The sequence below is a fragment of the Tachypleus tridentatus genome, chromosome 10 (genome assembly GCF_004210375.1).
Source record: "Tachypleus tridentatus isolate NWPU-2018 chromosome 10, ASM421037v1, whole genome shotgun sequence".
NCBI lineage: Eukaryota > Metazoa > Arthropoda > Merostomata > Xiphosura > Limulidae > Tachypleus > Tachypleus tridentatus.
The window spans coordinates 32,202,442-32,225,660 of record NC_134834.1 but is presented as its reverse complement, the minus strand read 5'-3'; the positions used below and the strand labels follow the sequence as shown (position 1 = coordinate 32,225,660).

Sequence of the window (23,219 nt, the reverse complement as noted above, 5' to 3'; positions counted from 1 at the left end):
AATCCATCCCTGCCTCATGTATCGACAAAATTTAATATTTGATTGTACCAGATGAAATATTGTGAACTTAAACAACCGTGGTTGTGTGTGTGTGAAGGGGGGGGGGGTTATCATGCACCCTCCTCTCTCCACTGACCTGATCACTGATTAAAAAAAAAAAAATCAGTGTGTTTTAAAAGTGTCACAACAGAAGAGTCTAGGTATAGACATTAAGTGACTATAAAACAAATTCTTGTCTTTCCCCTGCCCTCAGATTTTAACTTCTACCCTGGAAAACTTTTCCTGAATTTGCACTTTGCGAGTACTAATCCTGTTATTCAGGTAATTAGTTCTGTGTCGTTGGCGAAGCTTTATTAAAGTTGTTGACTGTTTTGAAAAACTCGAGTAATTTTATGTTACTCACATTATAAATTTCCCCTTATTTTTCAGTTCTTGAAATAATAGAATGAGTCTCTTTGGAGTCGGAGCTGGTCATCTCTCGTTGTTTTAAATTGTTGAAAATTTCAAACCTAAACTACCATTAACGAATGGAAAGTTATTGGTGGTCGATGGGATTTGATATACGTGAACTCCGTATTCGGTCGTTAATGTAAAGAAAGTATGCTGTAACAGTGGCTAATCTAGTGCTTACTTGGTGTTTAAATGATAATTAATCTTCCGAGTAAGCTTTTTTGCAAGCTTCCCACTGTTTATGATTCCTTATTGTAATATTAAAGCGAGCTTACCAGTTTAGATGAGAACTAAACCTTCCAGTAATCAGTGTAGTTAGTTTGATACGTATTTGTCAGTAAGGAACCTTTAAGGCTTAAGCTGATATACAATCTACAAGTTATCTCTGATTGGTTGACTGTAGATATTTATTCTAAAAATTATCTTGTATTGGCTGACCTACAAGTTAACATAAACTACAGGTTTTTTCTCCAACGATTTTCTTATTACTGTAAATAATAGTATAATTTGTATTACTTACACAGATTTAGAAGGCCTAAATAATATATGATTATTTAAATGTTAATGAAGGCCACATTTTTAATTGTGCAGTAAGTTAGTTATGTTGTAGTTGGATAAAGAAATGAATATATTTACTTTTTCTTTAATTTCTCTTCTTCCAAATAATTTAAATCTCCTGTTCTCTCAATTATACTTGGTTGCTTAAGGAAATTATTACCGTGTAACTGGCAAAGCTTCATTTAAGTTGTTGACTGTCGTAATTTTAAAAACTCCATTGAATTAAGGATTTTTTTTTTCAACAAGCATAATTCACCAAATATTTATAATCATGGGCCCTTTCGGGAATAGCCCCTTCCCCCCCGGCATACCTCGTTATTTTAAATTGTTTAAATTTTCAAGCCTAAAATCCTACCATGAACAAATGGAAAGATAATACACGCAGAAAGGGCGTTAAACCAAGTGCTGGTCGTTTTTACCATAAAAATATTGATACTCGGTTATGGGCCATAAGCTGTGAAAATGCTTACTCTTTTAGAATAATTTGTTTTTCTTTCTTGCAGGTTAGCCCGGGCAGCATGAGGTTCAAGCCAAGGTGTGATCAACGAGCTAACTGCGGTGTGCTTTTCTTCGTCTTCCTGGTGCCCAGTACAGTGGTCAACTTCTTATGGTACGCTAGTAGTTATGTTAGCCCTAACGCTAGAAAGCCTGTTCCTAGCGCTATCTTGTGGCAAACATCAGTGGATGCCTACAACATGAGTCTACTTGATGAAGTCACAGACTTCACAACGCTTGTAGATAAGACAGACTTTCGCTTTCTGATAAACAACCGGCGTTGTGATGATGCTCCAGATATTTTCTTAGTCATATTTATTCACAGTGCACCAGATCATTTTCAAAAACGAAGAGCAATACGAAAAACATGGGGTCAAGAACGCCATCTCGTAGACGATCTCTTGCGCATAGTGTTTATGGTTGGTGAAGTTCAAGGTCGGGGTGAAGTTCAAAAGGCCCTAGAAAGGGAGAGCTACATTCATCGTGACATGGTGCAGGGTAATTTTCTCGACACTTACAAGAATCTCACTTACAAACATGTTATGGGACTCAAATGGGTGACGTATTTCTGCCGTCAGGCTAAGTATATTTTTAAAACTGACGACGACATATTTGTGGACATTTTTCAATTAGTGACATACTTGAAGGGCTCATTGGGTTTGGCGCCCCCTCGCGGTCTTATCATGTGTTTTCTTATCAGAAACCCTTATGTAAAGCGTAGTCAACGTAGCAAATGGAGGGTGAGTTTCAAAGAGTATCCTGGGAAATATTATCCCCCATACTGTGCAGGTTGGGGTATTATAATGTCTCCCGATGTTGTTTTCAACCTTTACCTCCAATCTACCCAGGTCCCTTACTTTTGGGTAGATGATGTTCATGTCTCTGGAACCTTGGCTCAACGAGCTGGTGTAAACCACGTGGACTTTACAAACAAACTGTCAGTAACGAAAGAAGAGATTTTCGAGTGGCTTCAGAGCCCTAAGCTAAGTCGACCATATTTATTTGGTCATCCGATGCTGAAGTTGACACCATTTATGCCTTGTGGAACAAAACCTATTGGTATTACAAAAGGACGAATTCTCGAAGATGAAGAAACTTGACATTTGTATGCTCATTGTGATGTTATTAGAACAAAAACCTACTTGTACTACAAAAGGACGGGTTCTCGAAGAGTAGGAAATTTAGACATTTGTGTGCTCATTTTGATGTTTAAATTAAATGTGGTTTTTTTACCAGCGGGGTAACCGACATGAAGTTTTCCCAATACCAAATTACCTTCTTTGTTTCTGCTAACATTGTTATCAGAATACCCGAGTAAAGGTCACATACGTTACAAAACCCAAATATTGTATTTATTTTTTGGTTTTATCATTGCTTGGAATTCTGTTAAGGTGGACGTTGAAAAGTTTCACACTCACTGTTCTGAGTCTTTGCCCGATATAGCACCTTTGATCTTCCATTTTTTTTTAACATTTAAATATTCGACCACAGTGAAACTTGCTTAGTTTTATTATATTTCAAAGTGTTCTATTTATTTTGAGTGTCTGCGGTGCACAAAAGGAAGTAAAGACATGTAGACAGACCATGGGGCATATTTGAAATCTTCGATATGTGTGCGGACGGAAGTGCGTACTTCGTGAAGTTTGTATAAACTAATTGTTTTTTATTTTCCTAAGCCATTTTGGAAAGTCCAGGAGAAACAGTATGTTAAAATCAAATTTCCAGATTGTATTCTGCCTTGGTGTTTGTGTGTAAGGGTATAACCACTGGCGATACCTTGTCGTGATATTTACAGCTCTTCCCATTTCTTATCGTAGCATCACCAGGCTTACAGATTAGTGTGTGGATACCTTTTTTAAATTTTATATATCTATGAATTAAGTGTTGATACTCTATAGACGTTTTAGTTACCGTATTTAGCACACGTTATTAATTAAGTTCCATATTAATAGTTGTCGCTTATACTTTTTTCTGTTTAAATTGAATGGTGAGTAGTCATTGGTATTAGCTCTAAGCCTAACGTGTAACTTTGTCTTCGTTGTTTAGAATAAATTACGATTCTGAAATTCGGCGGTAAAAATAAGCAAGGTAGACACTGACATCGAAGTAACGCGTTGACAATTAAACTATAAATTTTAGAACAAAGGTTAATGGTGATTTTAAAGTTTGAGGGGGGGGGAGAAAACGCATCGGGTAATATTTAAACCTAAAGATCTCTATCTGTATGATATATGGAAAGTTTGACAAAAAATGGCTGTCCTTTGTAGCAAACATGTACTTGGAATTTCTTTATTGTTTCGTCAGAAATCATTTTTCATTAGTCTAATGGCCACCTCTTGACCACCAAACATTCATACTTCATTACACATAACATAGAATTAACTGTCACGAGATAGTGTAGTGAAAAACGGGTTGGCCGACAAGATCCTACTCGAGTCAGTGTGGAGAAATGCACTATTCGTTTGTCACAGGAGTAAAACAAACGTCATAAGCCTGACTAGACTAGAATGAAAATGGCCAATAAGGGTAAGCCGTACTAGAAACACGTTGTTAACTAGCTATAATGACATAATTTTTGAAAACTGTTGATCCAGTTATTCACGATGACATGTAACCAAATGTTTGTTAGAAGTATGAGGTTGCATTAGTATTATTCAACAATAACGACAAATTCGTTCAGTTGTGTAATACTGGCATTTTATTATTTTCGTTTTAATTGTAACAACAATGTGCATAATTCCTAATTGAGATTATTTCATTAGTTACTTTGAAGTAAATGTTGCTTTTATGTGTTGAATGTACTGTTTAACGGGTATTCTCAATGATTTGTTTTAATGTTTTTCATCCATTATTTTTTTTTTAATATTTAACTTCGTATTTTGAGACTAATTTTTACGTTTAAGCTCTTTGTACTGCTACTTTTACAGTTTTATTACTAGCGTGATTTGATGCATGTAATTAGAGTAGACGGACGCCTGAGTAGGATGTAATTTTAAACAAATGTTATCGTGAGAATATTTTTATAATAATAAAAAAAATTACTTCCAACTTTTCCTTTTTATGAAACCAAATTTATAAACGACTTCCTGTGAAATTTAAAACTTTTATTTTAGTACGTGAGTGCCCCCTGAAGGGCATTCTAAATTAAAATGTAGACTTTTTTGTTTTTTTATAAAGATGTTGCTGTGTGTATCTCTATTGTACATTGCACTTAAACAGCGTAGAACAAAGGCTCGTTGGTTTTATTTTAATTCTCTAAACTTTTCGCCATTAAGAGAAAAGACACCTCTTCAAGGTTAACTAGTATTTAACACGTTTATTCTCAACAGTTTGTCACGTAGTATGCGATCTTTCTCAATGTTAAATTATTATTGACGAATACTTCTGGTCAGTGTGAAACCTACGCGCCATATAGACAGAGGCATACGTGCGCACGCTGTTGTATTAACATATTTATCTGTTATTTATATCGACTTAAGTGAATCTTGCATAAAAAGAGTTGAGGTAAATATGTTAATGGATAGCGATTTCTATATTAAGTTTAAATTTTCTCTGCTCTTTTTATCATAATAAATACTCAATATTTGTTTGTTTGTTTGTTTTTTAAATCTGGATGAAGCATACCCCATCACTATTCATTTATCAACCAGCGGAATTTTGATCGGTAAAAACGCCAACGATTAAACTGTCATTTAATGTGGTCACGCATACACTTATTAGTTCGTATTTGATATTACTGTGTATCGTTAAAGTGAAATCTGATTTATAATAAAAACTACAATAACAGTTATTAGTTGGTATTTAATATTACTGTATGTCGTTAAAACGAAATATCTCTTAACAGTTATTTTGAACTTTTTATAAAAAAAAATCTACCACAGTTGATGTTCGAACGTTTGCATTTGAAATTTAATTGTAAAAAAAAATACCACAGTATTGCAGTTGTTGATTTAAAATGATTTACATTGTTTGTTAGTTACTTGTACAAAGTCAATTTCCAGTCAGTGAAATTATTTTTCTCGCATGACATTGAGTTTTATAAATAAATGGACTTAATTTTCACAGATTTGACAGTATTCATGCACCATGCTCTAAATTGTTTTCAAGATCCATAATGTTACACTACTCGGTAATCACATGAAAAAACAAGTTAGCCCCACTTCTTATAACTTGACTAAATTTCGAAAGAAAAAAATTCTAACGGAATTCGCGATTTCAACTACAAATAGGTAAAATCGCTCAAAATGAAAGCGAAATTAGCAAAATTCTCTTTTGGCTTACTACAGTTCTATGTATATAATTTATTTTCAATAAACACTTTATTGCTACAAAATTTGTTTTGAAATTGTTAATAAATGTTTCGCTATGTACAACTTAATGTGAAGTTCTGGACTGTTTGAACGCTTTGTCCCATGGTGAGACATCGGCAAACATTCCGATTTATTATGCTAAAGTCAGCGGTTCGATTCCCGTAAGTGAACACAACAGATTGAGCAATGTGGCTTTGCTGTAAGAAAACTCACTCGAACACGTTACCGACTTGCGCATTAATTTTGAAAAGAAATGTTTTGGTTGTCCAAATTGCTCTAAATATTTTGTGGAAAAATCGATGTAAAATGCATGTATTACGTTATTGTATACAGTTGTGCACTTGTGGCCCTACGAGTTTTTTTATTTCGGCAATGGCTTGAATAGTTTTTGACTGGTTCTGAATTTCGTAATAAGTATCGCTAGGTTGGTTACATAGTTGACAACGAAGTAAATTTTAATATTATGTTGTATGGCTACATTAAAAAAAGTACACTATGATCTCAGACTAACTTTTTTCTTTGAAATACAAAGGTTATTATAAAGTAAGGGTATTTTTTTCAGTAAACCTCAAATCTATAAGTATTAAGGTTAGGAAAACTGAATATTTTATTAACATCTGGATTATAAGAGTGATGGGTTTTAAAACGAATGACTCGGTTTATAAAAAATCTGGCTCGAGAACATTGCGGGGTTTACAAAACAATGGTTACATGTGCAGAATTAATTAACGTTAAAGTGTCGAAGATGTATTTAAAATGTTAACATAAAATGCTGAAAGATTCATGTTTTATAAGAAAGTTTCTTGTTATAGCTAATAGCTTGCTTGTCTTATGTCAACAAACGCTTTTTAAAATTATTTTTAAGACCTTTTAATGATTGTCATTGTAAGTTCTTTTGAAGTTCATTTGCGTGAAGTTTAACAAACTGAAGTTTATTAGGAAGCTAGTTTAATATGCTATAGTTGGTTAAAGTTTAGATTTTAATATCCTCGTTACTGAAACTACCGACTTCAGAATTTTGTTTTTAATGTCCTTTTTTTGAGTTCATATTCCAAACATTTGATTTTAAATAGCTATTTATTTGTTGAAAAACTACAACTTAGAAAGCAAACGAAGAGGTTTTTTAAAAGTTTGGATTTATTTGTGGATGTTTCCATCTCAGTTGATCGTTCATATATTTTGTAAATGCTGTATAATAAGCGCATTGTGAATGGTGTCATTTTTGTTGTAGTAATAAGTGATCATTGAGTTCCTACTAACTGTTATACACAAAAGATATCTGAAAGCTTTGAATGGCATCTTGTTCTGTTGTTAGTTCAACAGAATGAGCTTTACCTTAAGAGAATTTGTCCACAGCGGCATGTAAGGAATAATTCGGAGATAAGGGTTAGAAAATCTCAACTTTTAATAAACATGTTTACCGCTAGGACGATAATGAAGATTATATCCTGAAGTAACAAGACTCGCATATTTTTGTCTTGCGATTTATCTACAGCTGAGATTACCAGGTATCTTTTAAAACATTGTCTTCCGTTTAAAATTAGAACTCCACAGATGTATATTACGAATCGAACAGATATGTACCTTTATGAACTGATTGTAAAACCAGTAGTAGTTGAAGAAAACGTTGGTGGACAAATAAAAAAATGTTGCTTCATCGTGTAAAGGGTTTTGCTTTTGTTTATTTAGTTATTTTTCTCTCTAACATTATTTTGTTTGTGAATCTATATATTGTAGTATAGCACTAAACTTGTGATCCATATAACGCTTGCAGGTGTCTTCATTTTTTAACAAAGTTACATACAAATCGTTTTTATTTTATTGAAGAGGAACGTAACTTTTCTAAGTGAAAATACAAGGGCATGTGTGTTGGAATTAGGCCTTAGTTTTCAAGCACTTAGTTAAAACATATGACTAGTATTTTAGTCAGTATAAAATTAATAAATTAATGTCTCAATCATTACTATGCCTGGCTTATCCCAGCGGACCCAATAACCCCTTGTCGGCGTTGGATACGAAAAATAATGCATGGTTGTCGTTTTTGTCTTCTCTACTTCCGTTCTTTTATTAACTTCTGAGAATTTCCAATGAAATGAAACTTGGGTCTGTCACGTGACTTGAGTCTGGACAGTGACATTACTTGAGAAAAAAAAAAAGGGGGTGTCGTTTCTTGATTATAACACTAGAATTCCCGCATGGAATTTTCAAATGCATTTTTTTTATTCTATTTATATATTAAGTTGCTTGCAGGTAGGTCGACGAAATTGTTGGTTACAACCTGATAGGATGTGAATCACACTAACGATATAAATAGTGATCAATATTGCAGTAAGATCATTAATCACTGGTAACATCCACTACATATTTTAAAGAAAATTGCTCATCGTTAAGTTTATGAGCTTTTTATTGGGTTTCGACACTCGTTATAAACATAGCAGTGATTGTGCATCAAAGAAATAAATTTGTAATGACCTAGTATAGGGGTGTCATTCAGACTGAGCAGTATAAAAAAAACAACCCTTACTTTGTGGGTTGTGTTGCTCTGTGTTTATACAATTGTACGAAATGTTAATAAACTGAAGTGATGTAGATTTTCGAGGATAATATCCGATTTTAGAGTATAATCCTTCATACTGTCCTAGTTTCCCAAATGATTTATTTACCCATGTTCTTTTCAGTTTCATAACACACTGTGGAATAAGCGTAATAAACAACAAAATATTAGTAAATCAACAATATATAACATTCTTCAAAGAATTATAATTAAATTATGCATAAAATGTCAAAACTTTAGTCTGACAAGCCAACAATTTCTTTTGCCATTGTAACGGATCTCAAAACCACGTGATATCTGTAAAGGACGCAGGTTGGCTCCATATGGTACAGCTGGTCGGAGCTGGTAAGACAGTTGGAATCCGCGCTACACCACAAAATATTCCACACATCTTAAGTTGCGAATGTGTAATTAGAATGATAGTTAGTTCTTTAGTCTGGGTAGCAGGGTGCTGTTGATTAGCTGCATTCTCGCTATTCAGTAACTTGAAATTGGGGACGGACCGACATTGTTACAAACACAGATTTTGCTAGAAGCTAGTTTTACATGTCATTCAAGGCGACTGCAAGTTACTAGAGTTACTTTTATAATTTAAAGTTTTAAACTTTAACCTCCCCATGATTAGATATAGCATATCACTTTATAGGTACCTAGTGCAATATAACTTAACGCACAACTTAAACTTGTGATTTAAAAAAAATATATATAGATCAATAAAATGAGAATAATACTTGTTATTAATATGCAGAAAAAAATTATTTGGAAAGAGTGAGCCGCGAGCCCCCAAAGTTAATAATAATAAAAATCTGCGAAATAGAATCTCTCATCACAAAATGTGGGTATTCATTACTAAGTAGATTCTATCGCCACAACATGAGGGTTCATCAGAAGTAGAATGCATTGTCACAAAATGTGGATGTTCGCCAGAAAGGAGGGTCTATCGCCACAATATGAGGGTGTTCGTCAATATGTAGGATCTGTCGCCCCAACATGTGGGTGTTCGCCAGTAAGTAGAATATGTTGCCACAAAATGTGGGTGTCCGTCAGTAAATAGAATGTCTGCCGCTACTAAACGTGAGAGCCCAAATGAACTGTCAGGCTTTAAAGTGACTTTCAAGAATAAATAAATAAGTGACCGTTCTTACTGGAGAAGACGTGTGGTACAGGAACAACATATGTGAAACCTTAGTTGTTTCTTATTTTTATTTTGCATAACAAACATGTTACGACAGTCACTCTTATCTACTGGGCAAAGCTTTTTTCTCCTGACATCCTTATTAAAGCGTCGATTTCAGTTCAAATACGAACGACTAATATAACTATTTCCAATCTGCAGTATATTGTAAGCCTGGTAGTTATAAGCAAACTTATACGGCGAGAGCAAATTGTAGGATAAAAACAATAATTAAAAGAAATCCACGCCATCTATCACAATTTAAGAAAGCTTAAATATGTGGTTAAGCGTACAAAGTTACTTCTCAGTGCACAGTGGATTTTATGGAATTACATAGTTGTGGTTGTTTTGTTGTAAGGCATGGATCACTGGTTTGTAAAACATAAATAACATACCACTGTGAGAAGGAGGCGATCCATACATTGTCTATCATAAAACAAAGAGTAATGTTGAAAAGGGATTTAAACTGTGTCGTTAAGTACCCAAAGACACGCAAGTTGCATTAGTAACTGAATATAACCCCAGTTTAACCTCCAAGATATCGCAAATTTGTGTTCATTTATAAAATTCGTATTCCATTCCCACTCGTTACGTTTGGGATTTCAAACAAACATCGGGCCGAGCGTGGTCCATTGGTTAACGTACTAGTCTGTGAAGCTGAGATTCCAAGTTTTGCATTCTATTACCACAAAGTGATAAAAATGCAGCAAGTTTCATAATTATATGTACATAAAAAAGTTAACTTTTCATGCTAATCTGTTAAACTGAAAAATGAAACTTTAAACAGTTTATATGCATAGCGGTTTGTTTTTTGTTTGTATTTGGATCCACTTCTCCAAACATTAATGGATATAAGTGAGCAAAATGTGGTGATAATAGTGCATGTCAGTATTACTGACCATTTCTAATGTGGAAGTATGCTGGTTGTTTCATTTGTCAGGTGTTCTTGAATTCCAATGGATTTTTTTTTGCTCTGCAGGACACTCTCTTTTTATGTATTGTTATATTATAATATTTTGCATTAATATTCAAGGTAACTCTACCTAATATCGTAACTCAATAGTAAAGAAATTTCCATGGTTTTGTAGGAAGTTTGAATAAGAGAAAATTCATTAGACCATTTTTCGTATATAATTTTACGAGTTTTAAGAGTTTGATTAGTTAATTAGGAAAAAACAACAAAAAACATTAAAACTTCAAAAATATTCGCCCCCAGTAGCATAGCGGTATCTCTGCAGACGTACAACGCTAGAAAGCGAGTTTCGATACCCGTGGTGAGCAGAGCACAGATAGCCTGTTGTATAGCTTTGTGCTTAACTTTAAACAAACAAACCTAAATTTTCTTGTGGTGATGAAGAAAAGTATTCCCCAAAGAAAATCATCCCATTTTTAACTTGATTTACATTGTAAAAATGGTTTTCAAGAAGCTTGTGCCATCTAGGACACACTGTGCACTTAGTAGCAGAACCGACAATACATGTTATTCAGCTAGTTCGTTGGTTGAGGTTTGACCAATTGTATCAATGTCTGTCAGTAACCGAACGACAATGAAAGTTGTTACCACGAGAAGAACAAGATATATTAATTTTACTATTTCTATTGGTCCAGTTTCATTGACCTATTTGAGATTAAGTCTAAGCGTTTTTCAAGAACTTTTCGCTCTAATCGCTTTATCTTCAACAAAAACCTCCAACGTGATAATAACCGTCATAACTTCTAACCTTACACTTGGAACTTAAATTAGGGTTACCGTGACTTTCAGACATTGTCTAAGCATGTACTGACTAGTTTAGCATTTAAATCAAGATTTATATAGGTAAAGTACCTTGAAAAAGCTTTTTGTTGTTGTTAAGACCAAGGTGGCACAATAGGCTATCTGTGCTGTACTCGCAATGGATAAATAAAATCGGTTTTAGCGTTATAAGCCTTCAAACTTATCGCTGAGCCACTTGTTGGAGGTGTTCAAAATGGCAGTGAACTTTGATACAAACACCGGGATAGTAAAGAACTCGTTTTCAACACAAAATCGTCGTCGATTTTGTTTTGTATTTTACCGTTTAATATATTGAGATTACCAGAAACAGTCGCTAATTCCTGTATAATCGACTACCGGTTTTATATAGCGTCCGTATTTTGCTGTAAAACCAAGCTTGTCAGAAGAAGAAATGTGGTTACATCTCGTCTTTATTACAGATACATTTTCTTTTCCATCCCATATATTGTCCACATTTCATGCCCATCATAGTCCTGACAAGATTTTCGTTGGTACTAATTCAGATAAATTTAAGAGTTTCAGGTTTCATAAAGCAGGTGATGTCGTGTAAGATCGCTAGAGAACAAATTTTAATGTATTCTTGACTGCTACATCAGAGATGGTTTGGTTTGTTTTGAATTTTGCGCTAGCCGTTCCTAATTTAGCAGTGTAAGACTAAAAAGAAGGCAGCTAGTTATCACCACCCACCACCAACTCTTGAGCTACTACTTTACCAAAGAATAGTGGGATTGACCGTAAAACTATAACGTCATCATGGCTGAAAGGGCGAGCATGTTTGATGTGACAGGGATTCGAATCCGCGACCCTCGGATTACGAGTCGAGTACCTTAACACCTATCAGAGATGTGCCGTCAAATACCTGTCAAACTGGCACACAAATTACCGAGTAAGTGGTACGTTAATACATATGCGACTCGCCTATGTATTGTCTGGGTGCAACACTCAGACTACGTGTATTTATCACGGGTCAAAGCGTTAGGCTACAGTTTTTTTTATTTTGAAAGTTCGCTATTCAAAACCCATTACAGTAACAAAACAAACATTTCAAACGTTTCAGAAAACGACTGTATTAATTTACCTGTTTTTGTTCTGCATCACATTAATAATATGTAGGTCCGGCATGGCCAGATGGTTAAGACGCTCGACTCGAATTCTGAGAGTCGCGGGTTCGAATCCCCGTAACGCCAAATATGCTCGTCCCTTCAGCTGTAGGGTAGTTATAATGTGTCGGTCAATCCCACTATTCGTTGGTGAAAGAGTAGCCCAAGAGTTGGCGGTGGGTGGTGATGACTAGCTGCCTTCCCTCTTGTCTTACACTACTAAATTAGGGATAGCTAGCGCAGAGAGGTCTTGTGTAGCTTTGTGCCAAATTAAAAACAATCTGTAAACTGATAGGCGATGGCTGCCAGTCAAGAAGAAATCGAGGCAGTGCCTGATGGGGTTGCTATGGTAACTTCCAGGTTGTGTATCGTGATTAGTTGCCTACTTTGCTTTCATGTCTGGCCTCTCCCTCATGTCTGACAGAGCTAAATATATCACTACGCAATATCACTGTGTGTTTCGGGGTTCGGTGCACACCCCGCCTTTCCCCGCTCAGGGGATACACGTAAACAAACCGCACTAAGCTTACTTTTTAGTTTTTTTTCGTAAGCTTTGTTTCAATAAACAAGTCAACAGCAAAGAAACTTTGAACAATGAAGAAAATAAAGATGTTTTAAAAGAACAGCTTTCAAGGTTGTGTAAGAAGTTGAATCACACGTCCTAGAGATTTGTTGGCGGTTGTTTTTTATTAATTGTGGCGATTTTGTATCGACAACCGATACCTTCTTTTGTAGCAGCTTAATAAGGTAACAAGAAGAAAGAATAAACGAAAATAAACCTAGCAATTAAAAGATGGCGAGAATAATATTTTCATTACTTTTAAATCGATCGTTCTAGACGTCTGTACTTGAAGATAAAGTACCATTTACTCGAGTGACTTTGAGGTAATAATAGTGATAATAACAACAGATAATACCAGGGCAAGTCGGAAGGAGAAGAATATTGTCTGTTGTCTTGTGAAACAGCCTAATATCGTGTAATGTATGAATATATGTGACAAGTGTTTATATAGTGACATGGCATTGCATGCAAGGAAACATCATCTTTAAAGAATTGTTACCTATTCATCGAGCAGCTGTTCCATTACAAGGCTCCTAAGTAGTTTCCTACGTTAACCAGTAAAGGTGGATTTATTTTGATGGCGAGTGCTATAAGAATATTTTCTTTTTTTATTTTTATATTTTCAGATTTAAAAACGACTTTGTTCCTCGATAGTTTTTCACTTATGATCATATATCAGTTTGTTAGGAATAAATAAAAACTGAAGCTGATTTAACCAGATTATGCGAAACGGGGTTTTCGTACAATTTTTTGGTTTTTATTTTGTTTTGCTTTCTGAATTTCGCCCTAAGCTGCAGGAGAGCTATCTGCGCTAGCCGTCTCTAATTCAGCAGTGTAAGACTAGAGGGAAGGTAGTTAGTCATCATCACTCACCGCTAGCTCTTGGGCTACTCTTTTACCAACGAATAGTGGGATTGACCGTTACATTATAACGCCCCCACGATTGAAAGGGCAAACATGTTTGGTGTGACGGGGATTCGAACCCGCAACTCTCGGACGACGAGTCGAACGCCTTAACCCAGCTGGCCATGCCGGCCTGGATTCCGTATAAACTAGTATGGATGTTCAAGATTTGGTGTTTAGCCTGGTTTACAGGTTGCTTCCGTTTTTCTTTGATGGTCGAGTAAAAGTGTAAGGTGTAGAGAAAAAACGTTGGTGAAAAAAGCAAGGACTGAGTGTTGTTTTAAAAATAATAAACATAATGGACATTACATGAAAGAAACGGACGTTGAATATCGTCCATTTATATTTAACAGAACATATCTAACAGCAACAATATGAATGAAACAGAAATTGAAAATTCATGCACGTAAGATTAAACGTAACATATATAAAATATAGGTCTGACAAAAGTGTTAGGCCATGACCGTAACTAGTACAAGTATAGGCGTGACAGCAATGTTAGGCTGCGGCAGTAAGTAGTACAAGTATAGGCGTGACAGTAATATTAGGCTGTGGCAGTAACTAGTACAAGTATATGCGTAACAGTAATGTTAGGCTGTGGCAGTAACTAGTACAAGTATAGGCGTGACAGCAATGTTAGGCTGCGGCAGTAACTAGTACAAGTATAGGCGTAACAGTAATATTAGACTGTGGCAGTAACTAGTACAAGTATATGCGTAACAGTAATGTTAGGCTGTGGCAGTAACTAGTACAAGTATAGGCGTAACAGTAATATTAGGCCGTGGCAGTAACTAGTACAAGTATAGGCGTGACAGCAATGTTAGGCTGCGGCAGTAACTAGTACAAGTATAGGCGTAACAGTAATATTAGGCCGTGACAGTAACTAGTACAAGTATAGGCGTGACAGCAATGTTAGGCTGCGGCAGTGAGTAGTACAAGTATAGGCGTAACAGTAATATTAGGCTGTGGCAGTAACTAGTACAAGTATAGGCGTAACAGTAATATTAGGCCGTGACAGTAACTAGTACAAGTATAGGCGTGACAGCAATGTTAGGCTGCGGCAGTGAGTAGTACAAGTATAGGCGTAACAGTAATGTCAATCTGTGGCAGTAACTAGTACAAGTATAGGCGTAACAGTAATATTAGGCCGTGAGAGTAACTAGTACAAGTATAGGCGTGACAGCAATGTTAGGCTGCGGCAGTAAGTAGTACAAGTATAGACGTAACAGCAATATTAGGCGTGACAGTAGTAGCACCGCTATAGGCGTGACAGCAATGTTAGGCTGCGGCAGTAACTAGTACAAGTATAGGCGTAACAGTAATATTAGGCCGTGACAGTAACTAGTACAAGTATAGGCGTGACAGCAATGTTAGGCTGCGGCAGTGAGTAGTACAAGTATAGGCGTAACAGTAATATTAGGCTGTGGCAGTAACTAGTACAAGTATAGGCGTGACAGCAATGTTAGGCTGCGGCAGTAACTAGTACAAATATAGGCGTAACAGCAATATTGGGCGTAACTAGTACAAGTATAGGCGTGACAGCAATGTTAGGCTGCGGCAGTCGGCGTATAGGCGTAACAACTGCGGCGGTAACCAGCACAAGTATAGGCGTAACAGTAATATTAGGCCGTGAGAGTAACTAGTACAAGTATAGGCGTGACAGCAATGTTAGGCTGCGGCAGTGAGTAGTACAAGTATAGGCGTAACAGTAATGTCAATCTGTGGCAGTAACTAGTACAAGTATAGGCGTAACAGTAATATTAGGCCGTGAGAGTAACTAGTACAAGTATAGGCGTGACAGCAATGTTAGGCTGCGGTAGTAAGTAGTACAAGTACAGACGTAACAGTAATGTTAGGCCGTGACAGTAACTAATACAAGTATAAGCGTAACAGTAAGTAGCACAGGTATAGGTGTAACAGTAATATTAGTCTGCAATAGTCACCCGTAAAAGTAAAGATATAACAGTAATATTAGTCTGCAATAGTCACCCGTAAAAGTAGAGATATAACAGTAATTTCAGGCTGCAATAGTCACCTATACAAGTAGAGATATGACAATCATGATGGTCTAAAATAGTCATTTGTACGAATAGAAAAGTAATATTAGGCCGTAACAATAACTAACTGTAAATATCGTACAAGACAAGATATGATTATTGAAAGTCAATCTGAAGTGAAGCTTGATGTTTTTTTAGATTACTTTCGCTAAGTTATCAGTTAACCAAGCAGGGCTCCTAGCTTCATCGTGTATATCTTTATTCCAAGTTCGCGTCAAAACTGTTTCAGCTCTTTATACAGTCTGATGATTTCTATCAAATGTTATGTAATCTTTCGTGTATACAGGTTTCATTAGCTTCAAAAGACAGGAAATAGGTAGAAAGAGCAGGAATCAAACTAGTTGGTATGCATCTTGTGACTTTTATTCCATCCTTTCTTCATTGTTAGTTTGATGTATTATGTTTAAATGTATTATGTATGTAATAGACAGTTTATTATATTCCACTTATTTACAGTATATTTTTTATTAAAATCAGCTTTAGTATACAGATTTTGGTCTAACCCAAATCTCCTAACTTGGCTTAACCTTTTGAGGTTTTATTAGGATTATGGTCGAAAATCCCGATAGCAACGAGAAAAGTAATTATGTAAAAACATTATGTAACCATAATTCTGGTTACATCCTATTCAATTCAAAACATTAATTTGTGGTTATGTTTTATGCTCTGATTAGAAAGTATTTACGTTTTTTTTTCTCTCTGTGATACTTTTTTAACTTATTTTCGTATTCCTTGTTTTTTAAAAAAATATTTCGGTGATGTTAAGAAGGCATATTTATTACACTATCGCAACTTACTGTGAATGGTTATAAATCCTAAGCTCAAACTTGTTTCACCAGATACACTTCCGTTTGATTGAATTCTGAAAGATGAAAGTAGGTCAAGACTTGAGGTAATTTGAAGACTAAAAATTTCATGGCGAAGGTGTTTAGAAGATTGAATGATTACTTGCTTTCACCTTGGACGATTTTTTTAGGTCATGTAAGACAGATAATATGTCTTGTTTTGTCCGTTTAAATCTAAGATAACACTTATAACAAAGGTATGCACAAAATGTCACACAGAGAATACATCGAAACACATAGGTAAAAGAATGTGTGTTTGTGTTTTCTTATTGCAAAGCCACATCGGGCTATCTGCTGAGCCCACCGAAGGGAATCGAACCCCTGATTTTAGCGTTGTAAATTCGTAGACATACCGCTGTACTAGCGGGGGGGCTACGGTAAAAGAAAGAACCAAACGTGTGAAAGTAGAGGTACACTCAGTAGATTGTACTCCTCCGCCATGCAGTGTTAATGATACTAGGCCCTCAAAAAATATGAAAATGTGTCTGTATGTCTGTCGTTATCGACAATTTTGACAGGACGATCAGGAATAGTATTCCATATAGGTCGATCAAATTTAATCAAAATCCGATCATTTTTGATTGAGTAATAGACTTGGGCGCCACAGAAATATTTTCTGGAGAGTGTAAAATACGTATGTAGGGAACCACACTAAAATTATGTTACGTGTTTCAAAATTTGTAGTGCATACCGGAATATAAAAGTGGCTTTTTGAAAAGCATTTTATCAAAATGTGTTTTTTGCTTAAACGGTAACACAAGTTTACAATTTTAATAAAAACTGCTATACGTGCAAGTTTTTGTGAAACATCAAGGGGCAAGTATCCCTCTTGCTCCTTCCTGCGGGCGTCCATGGTTATAGAACAAAAACAGAGAAAAATCGGTTCCCATGTTAATAAATAGGAATTTTGACCTCCGCATATTGATCACTTCTATGTTTGGTCATAATTCAAATACTTATCAACAGTTATCCAAATCTGTTAAGCCTTTTTCGAGAAATCCTACTGATAAGCACATACACACACACACACACACTGAGTGAAACACAATCTTTACCACCTAATTGGTAGGTGTGTTTGTTTGTGTTTTCTTATAGCAAAGCCACATCGTGCTATCTGCTGAGTCCACCGAGGGGATTCTAACTGATAGACATAAAATAGAATAAAATTGTTCTTGATGACGAAAAACCCACTTGAAATAAAAATGTATCTCAGAACTGCTCGTATGAATGTTAACACTTTTACTAACAAAGCAGTTATATGTTTTATTATTAAAAGTGTTAATACCTATACCAACCGTTCTGAGACATAGAATAAAATTTTAATTAAAAAATTGAGCAATTCATCACACTTACTGGCCGGCTTTTAGTTTCTTTAACGGAAAATAAATACTGTTGAAAATCAATAAAACACATAACTTATTGTTTGCATAATACCTTCGTCAAACAGTTTAAATCTTTTACATAGAAAAAAGGTTTAGACAAAATTATTGAAGGATTAGAATATAGAGATCCTAAATTACGCACCATTTTCCGACTGAAACGATGCAAATAATAATGAAAATGAAATAATAATAAAGTTTTTATTATAGGCCTGTGTTTTATTAATTTTGGAAACTTTGTTTTCATTATTTTTCGACGTATTTTGGTCTCTTCTAGTTTAAAGTTTTAAAATTATTTTTGGTTGCTGTAGTGAAAGTCTTTCTGCATGCGTCCACACCAGACAAAGATAAGGAAGATTTAATTTACCCTCCAAATTGAAAATGAAACCTAAATATTCGGCTTTTTAAAACCTACCGTTACATACGTCACCGACTATTCCATGTAAGACCCATAGGGGAGACAAGTATATTAGCCACTCCTTCAGATGGAATCATCTCTCCCAAGAGATTCAGACACAGGACTAGAGTGATAAAATCTAGTTGTCTGAATATCCAAGTTTTACCTGAGTAAAAGAATTAGTTCATGTATATGATCTTTAGACATTCGGTTAACAAGAATGTCTTACAACATGCGAAACACTTATATGAATATATCTGATTTAAGATCTATTCTAAACGAATGATGGAAGAGTAAAATTTATGACTTTCAGTCAACACATGATAAATTTTGTAAAAAAAAAAATAACGGAAGATAAGGATTCTTCATTATTCACAGAACTGCTATAAGAAGTATCCAAAACAAAACAAATGCTGTAATAAAAAATACAATCAAGATAAAATCCTATTAACATTTTCTTATTTAATTTATTTATTTGTAAAGTTTCTATAAACTTTCAGTATAGTTATAACTTTTACAACAATTAAAACCAAAATCACAAATTTACTAAATAATCTTCACTTTGGCCTACAGGTAAGGCGGCCAAAATAGTGATTAAATTTGTGATTGTGGTTTTTATTTTATTTTATTATATTTTGTAGCAAAATACCTACTTCATTTTAATATACATAATTTTTAATACTCTTGTTTGTTTATTGTTTGTCTTATACCTGTATAAAACATATATATTACCTTTAGAAACAGTCGCGTTATGTAACGCCATCTGTTGGGTTAAATTGGATTAAACATTGTATATATTCATCAGTATATCAAAACGCGGATACGCACAGCCCAGCAAAGTAAGCTAGAGAAATTTTGTAGCGATAATTCGAGCCGTTTAGGGGCTAATCCCGCTGACGTGATCAGGTAGATAACTAGTAGATGTAAAGTTGCTGTTTTATAAAGTTTTAAATTGTTATACTGGTAATGCTATCGACCTACTTAGTGTAGTATTTGTATATATGCGCATAATATATAGTAGCCGATACACTGAAAGGACGTTTTACTGCTTTGGAATTCGATAAGGTAGATTTTTGGTGCTTCACTTATTTGGAAACCTTGTTCATCCTTACTATTTAGTACTACCGTATTAAATAATAAAACAGGTAAATAATCCGTTATTGAACTAAAAAAGTGGTTTCCCTGTCTACATACTAATAGTGCATATAGATTTGTTTGTTTGTATCAGCGCAAAGCTACACAATGGTTATATGTGCCCTGTTCATCGGGGCCCGGCATGGCCAACCGTGTTAAGGCGTGCGACTCGTAATCTGAGGGTCGCGGGTTCGCATCCCCGTCGCGCCAAACATGCTCACCCTCCCAGCCGTGGGTGCGTTATAATGTGACGGTCAATCCCATTATTCGTTGGTAAAAGAGTAGCCCAAGTATTGGCGGTGGGTGGTGATGACTAGCTGCCTTCCCTTTAGTCTTACACTGCTAAATTAGTGACGGCTAGCACAGATAGCCCTCAAGTAGCTTTATGCGAAATTCAAAAAACAAACAAACAAACAAAACTGTTAATCGGGGATGAAACCCTGGACTTTGGCGTTGCAAGACCGTAAATTTACTGCTGGTACACCAGGGATTGTGCAGGTTGAGTGTAAAACTAAGGTGTTCGACAAAATATCACAGTGTACAAATGTGTCCCGTGTCAAGGTTTAACCCCCTCACATGCAGACATTCATTTGGTGGATAATAATTGAATTTTTCAATCTGAATGATAAAAAGTTGGCTAAACTACCAGATCAGTGACCATAAGGTTGAAGTACAGTAGTTTTAATTTGCAACTGACTAGAGAGAAGATAGACAGATGAAAGAACCCGCCGACACAAGGACGTTTTTAACTCTTTGACTGTTATTCTAATAACTCCCACATCTGAAAATGTAAAACGCATTCAGCAGTATCGCATCTTGGATATTTTGATCCATGATTCGAAACTCTGACCCACAGACCACGTCCAGCCATTGGTCTCAGACTCACTAATCGGTGACCTTCATTTAAAAAAATAAGGTTTAACAGTATTAGCGATTACCGCAAGCAACAGAAATCGATCTTTCATTCATTTTTTACTGAGTGAATTAACCAAAACTTTACAAAAAGTTACTGACATTTTTTGCTTCTTACAGCAATGAAATAAGTTATCAGTACACATCTTAAGACTACTGTCTTTTGACATTATAAATAACCGAGGAACTGTATCTTCACAGAGGAAGACTTCAACCTTCCATCACTTAATAATTAATCTTACGTCATTCTATTCAAGAAACAGCAAAAAATCAATGGAAAATCTAAGTTTAAAAAAACACAAACTTGACGATATGTGAATTTTAATTGTACGACCTAATTTTGGAAAAAAAGTTAATTACTTATAGGTATTTTATTAACTTTACTACGGAATATTCCTGCCGATTACAACAAAAAACAACATGAGTAATGTCCTAACAACACGTTATTTCACTGGAACTACTCTATTGTATCCTTTCGCTTAGAGCTACAACAGCGGTATTTAAAACGGTTTCCACTGCCAAGACCTATAATCTCTTGTAGGAGCAATTAACCTGAAACACAATTATTTTACTGGATGAAAAACCAAAGCTCTAATTCCTTGTTGTCTGAGAAGAGAGAAAATAGATATATTTATGTATTTATGGCAGAATGCTGGGACCAAAATACCTGCTATTTCAACTGTGGGGGCGTTATAAAGTAACAATCAGTCCCATTATTCGTTGGTAAAAAGTAGCCCAAGAGTTGGAGGTGGGTGGTGATGACTAGCTGCCTTTCCTCTAGTTTTACACTGCTAAATTAGGGACGACTAGCGCAGATAGCCCTTGTGTAGCTAAATACGTCTACCCCACTCCACCTCCACTCAGCCCTTTATCGATAAACATCCTGATCTTATCTTGGCGACTCTAGAGGCATGTGAAATTTTTTCTTCACCTACTTTAAAGTATGGTGTCTGTGAGGACTTGAGTGGAAACATCTTTTTAAAAGAGAATTTAAGATGGAATTTTATATATACACGCACGCAAGGCATTCAAGACTTCACTTTTCTTTTAAAAAAAACAATAACAACAAACAATGCACAACTAGACAAAATAAACACAAGCGATGCTGACAGTTATAACATTTTTCTGCAGTTTTTGGCTGTGTGATTCCGATTCTCGGTGTGAAATCTTCACTTGAAGCGTAAGTTGTTTAGATTGGAGATAACACCAGCGTCAAAGAAATAATTCGTCTTCCGAACTTGAGTTTGGTCACGTGATGGTAAAATATTCTCAAGTTTGGGTTTGTTCTCGCGCTTCAGAACGAAACAGAAAATTTGTACTTAAACAACAACAAACAAACAAGAAACCTGGTATGTAATTTCACAATATTCCATGGATATCACTAAACTGAACACACTCATCTTATATTACCTTATTTAATTTTTAGTTTCTTTAAAATATCTAGTTAAGGGCTAAACTACACAATGGGCTCTCTGTGCACTGCCCACCACGATACTGAAACCCGGTTTCTAGTGTTGTAAGTCAACAAGTTAACTTTTAGTATGATAAATGTTGAGAATAATTTCAAATAATTTTAGACATTTGTGGGTAGTATTGTTTCTAGCCTAAAGGGTATTTTGTGGAACACTAGGGTTAAAACGGCTGGGGGTTAGAAAGTTCCTCGGTAGGTCAGCAGTAAGCTTGTGGATTTATTTTCGTTTGTAGTTATGCACAAAGCTACACAATGGGCTATCTCTGCTCTGCCCATCACGGGTATTGAAACCCACTTTGTAACGTTGTAAGTTCGCAGACATACAGCGGTGCCACTTATGAGCTTATGGATTTAAAGCACTAAACTCCGATAGAACGCAGGTAGTCCACTGCGTTAAAAACAAGAAAAACGATTCTGGAGCTCATGCAGAGCCATTCCTAATATTGAACTGCTTGCTAATGGTAGGGAGGACAACCGGTCATAAGTATCCGCCGTCTACATTGCTAATTTTAACCGAATACTGGTTTTGACTATTACTCTTATAACGCACCCACAGTTGAAAATGTATTTTAGAAAAACAACAACTGGTTTTCTGTATGCTAGGCCCCTTATTGTCTTGGCAGTAAGTCCGAAGAATTATAACGCTCAAAATCAGTTTTAGATACCCAGCTTGACAGAGTACACGTAGTGTTGTTGTAGTTTTGTCTTGAAGAAAAGCAACAAAACAAATAACTGTGTTTAAGAACTACAATATTTTCGTACTTTATTCGTATGTCGATTCCCCCGTAAAGTTATTTTACACAAATTTGACACTTTCGAGATAAACTGAATAATTATGAGCCAGTGAGAAAAGTGAATTGTTTTGATAATATACTGAATTTTGATTTATGTTAATACTGTACAATTGATTACAATTCTGTAATTTTTCGTTTTAATGGCGGTGCCTCAGTAATAATTCTAAAAATTTATTAACGAGCCCGGCAAGGCTAGTTGGTTAGGGCGTTTTAATAATAACACGCTTTCAAAGCTACATGACGATCATGCACAAAACAATACGATGCTATTACTCACAGCTTCAACCCCCACAAACAGAGACACTTTATTTTAACATATCCTATCTTCACTGAGGCCCAGCATGGCCAGA

General features: G+C 35.4%; 1 protein-coding gene across 2 annotated transcripts in view; it reads left to right on the top strand.

Moving 5' to 3' along the window:
• LOC143229010 (beta-1,3-galactosyltransferase 5-like) overlaps nt 1-7,473 on the top strand; it is a 46,329-nt gene extending 38,856 nt beyond the window's left edge. For both annotated transcript variants that reach the window (XM_076460627.1, XM_076460626.1), the window contains exon 2: nt 1,512-7,473. In XM_076460627.1, the coding sequence (XP_076316742.1) occupies nt 1,527-2,603 (1,077 nt within the window). In that variant the 5' untranslated portion in view covers nt 1,512-1,526 and the 3' untranslated portion in view covers nt 2,604-7,473. The remainder of the gene's footprint in view (nt 1-1,511) is intronic.
• The last annotated feature ends 15,746 nt before the right edge of the window (nt 7,474-23,219 follow it).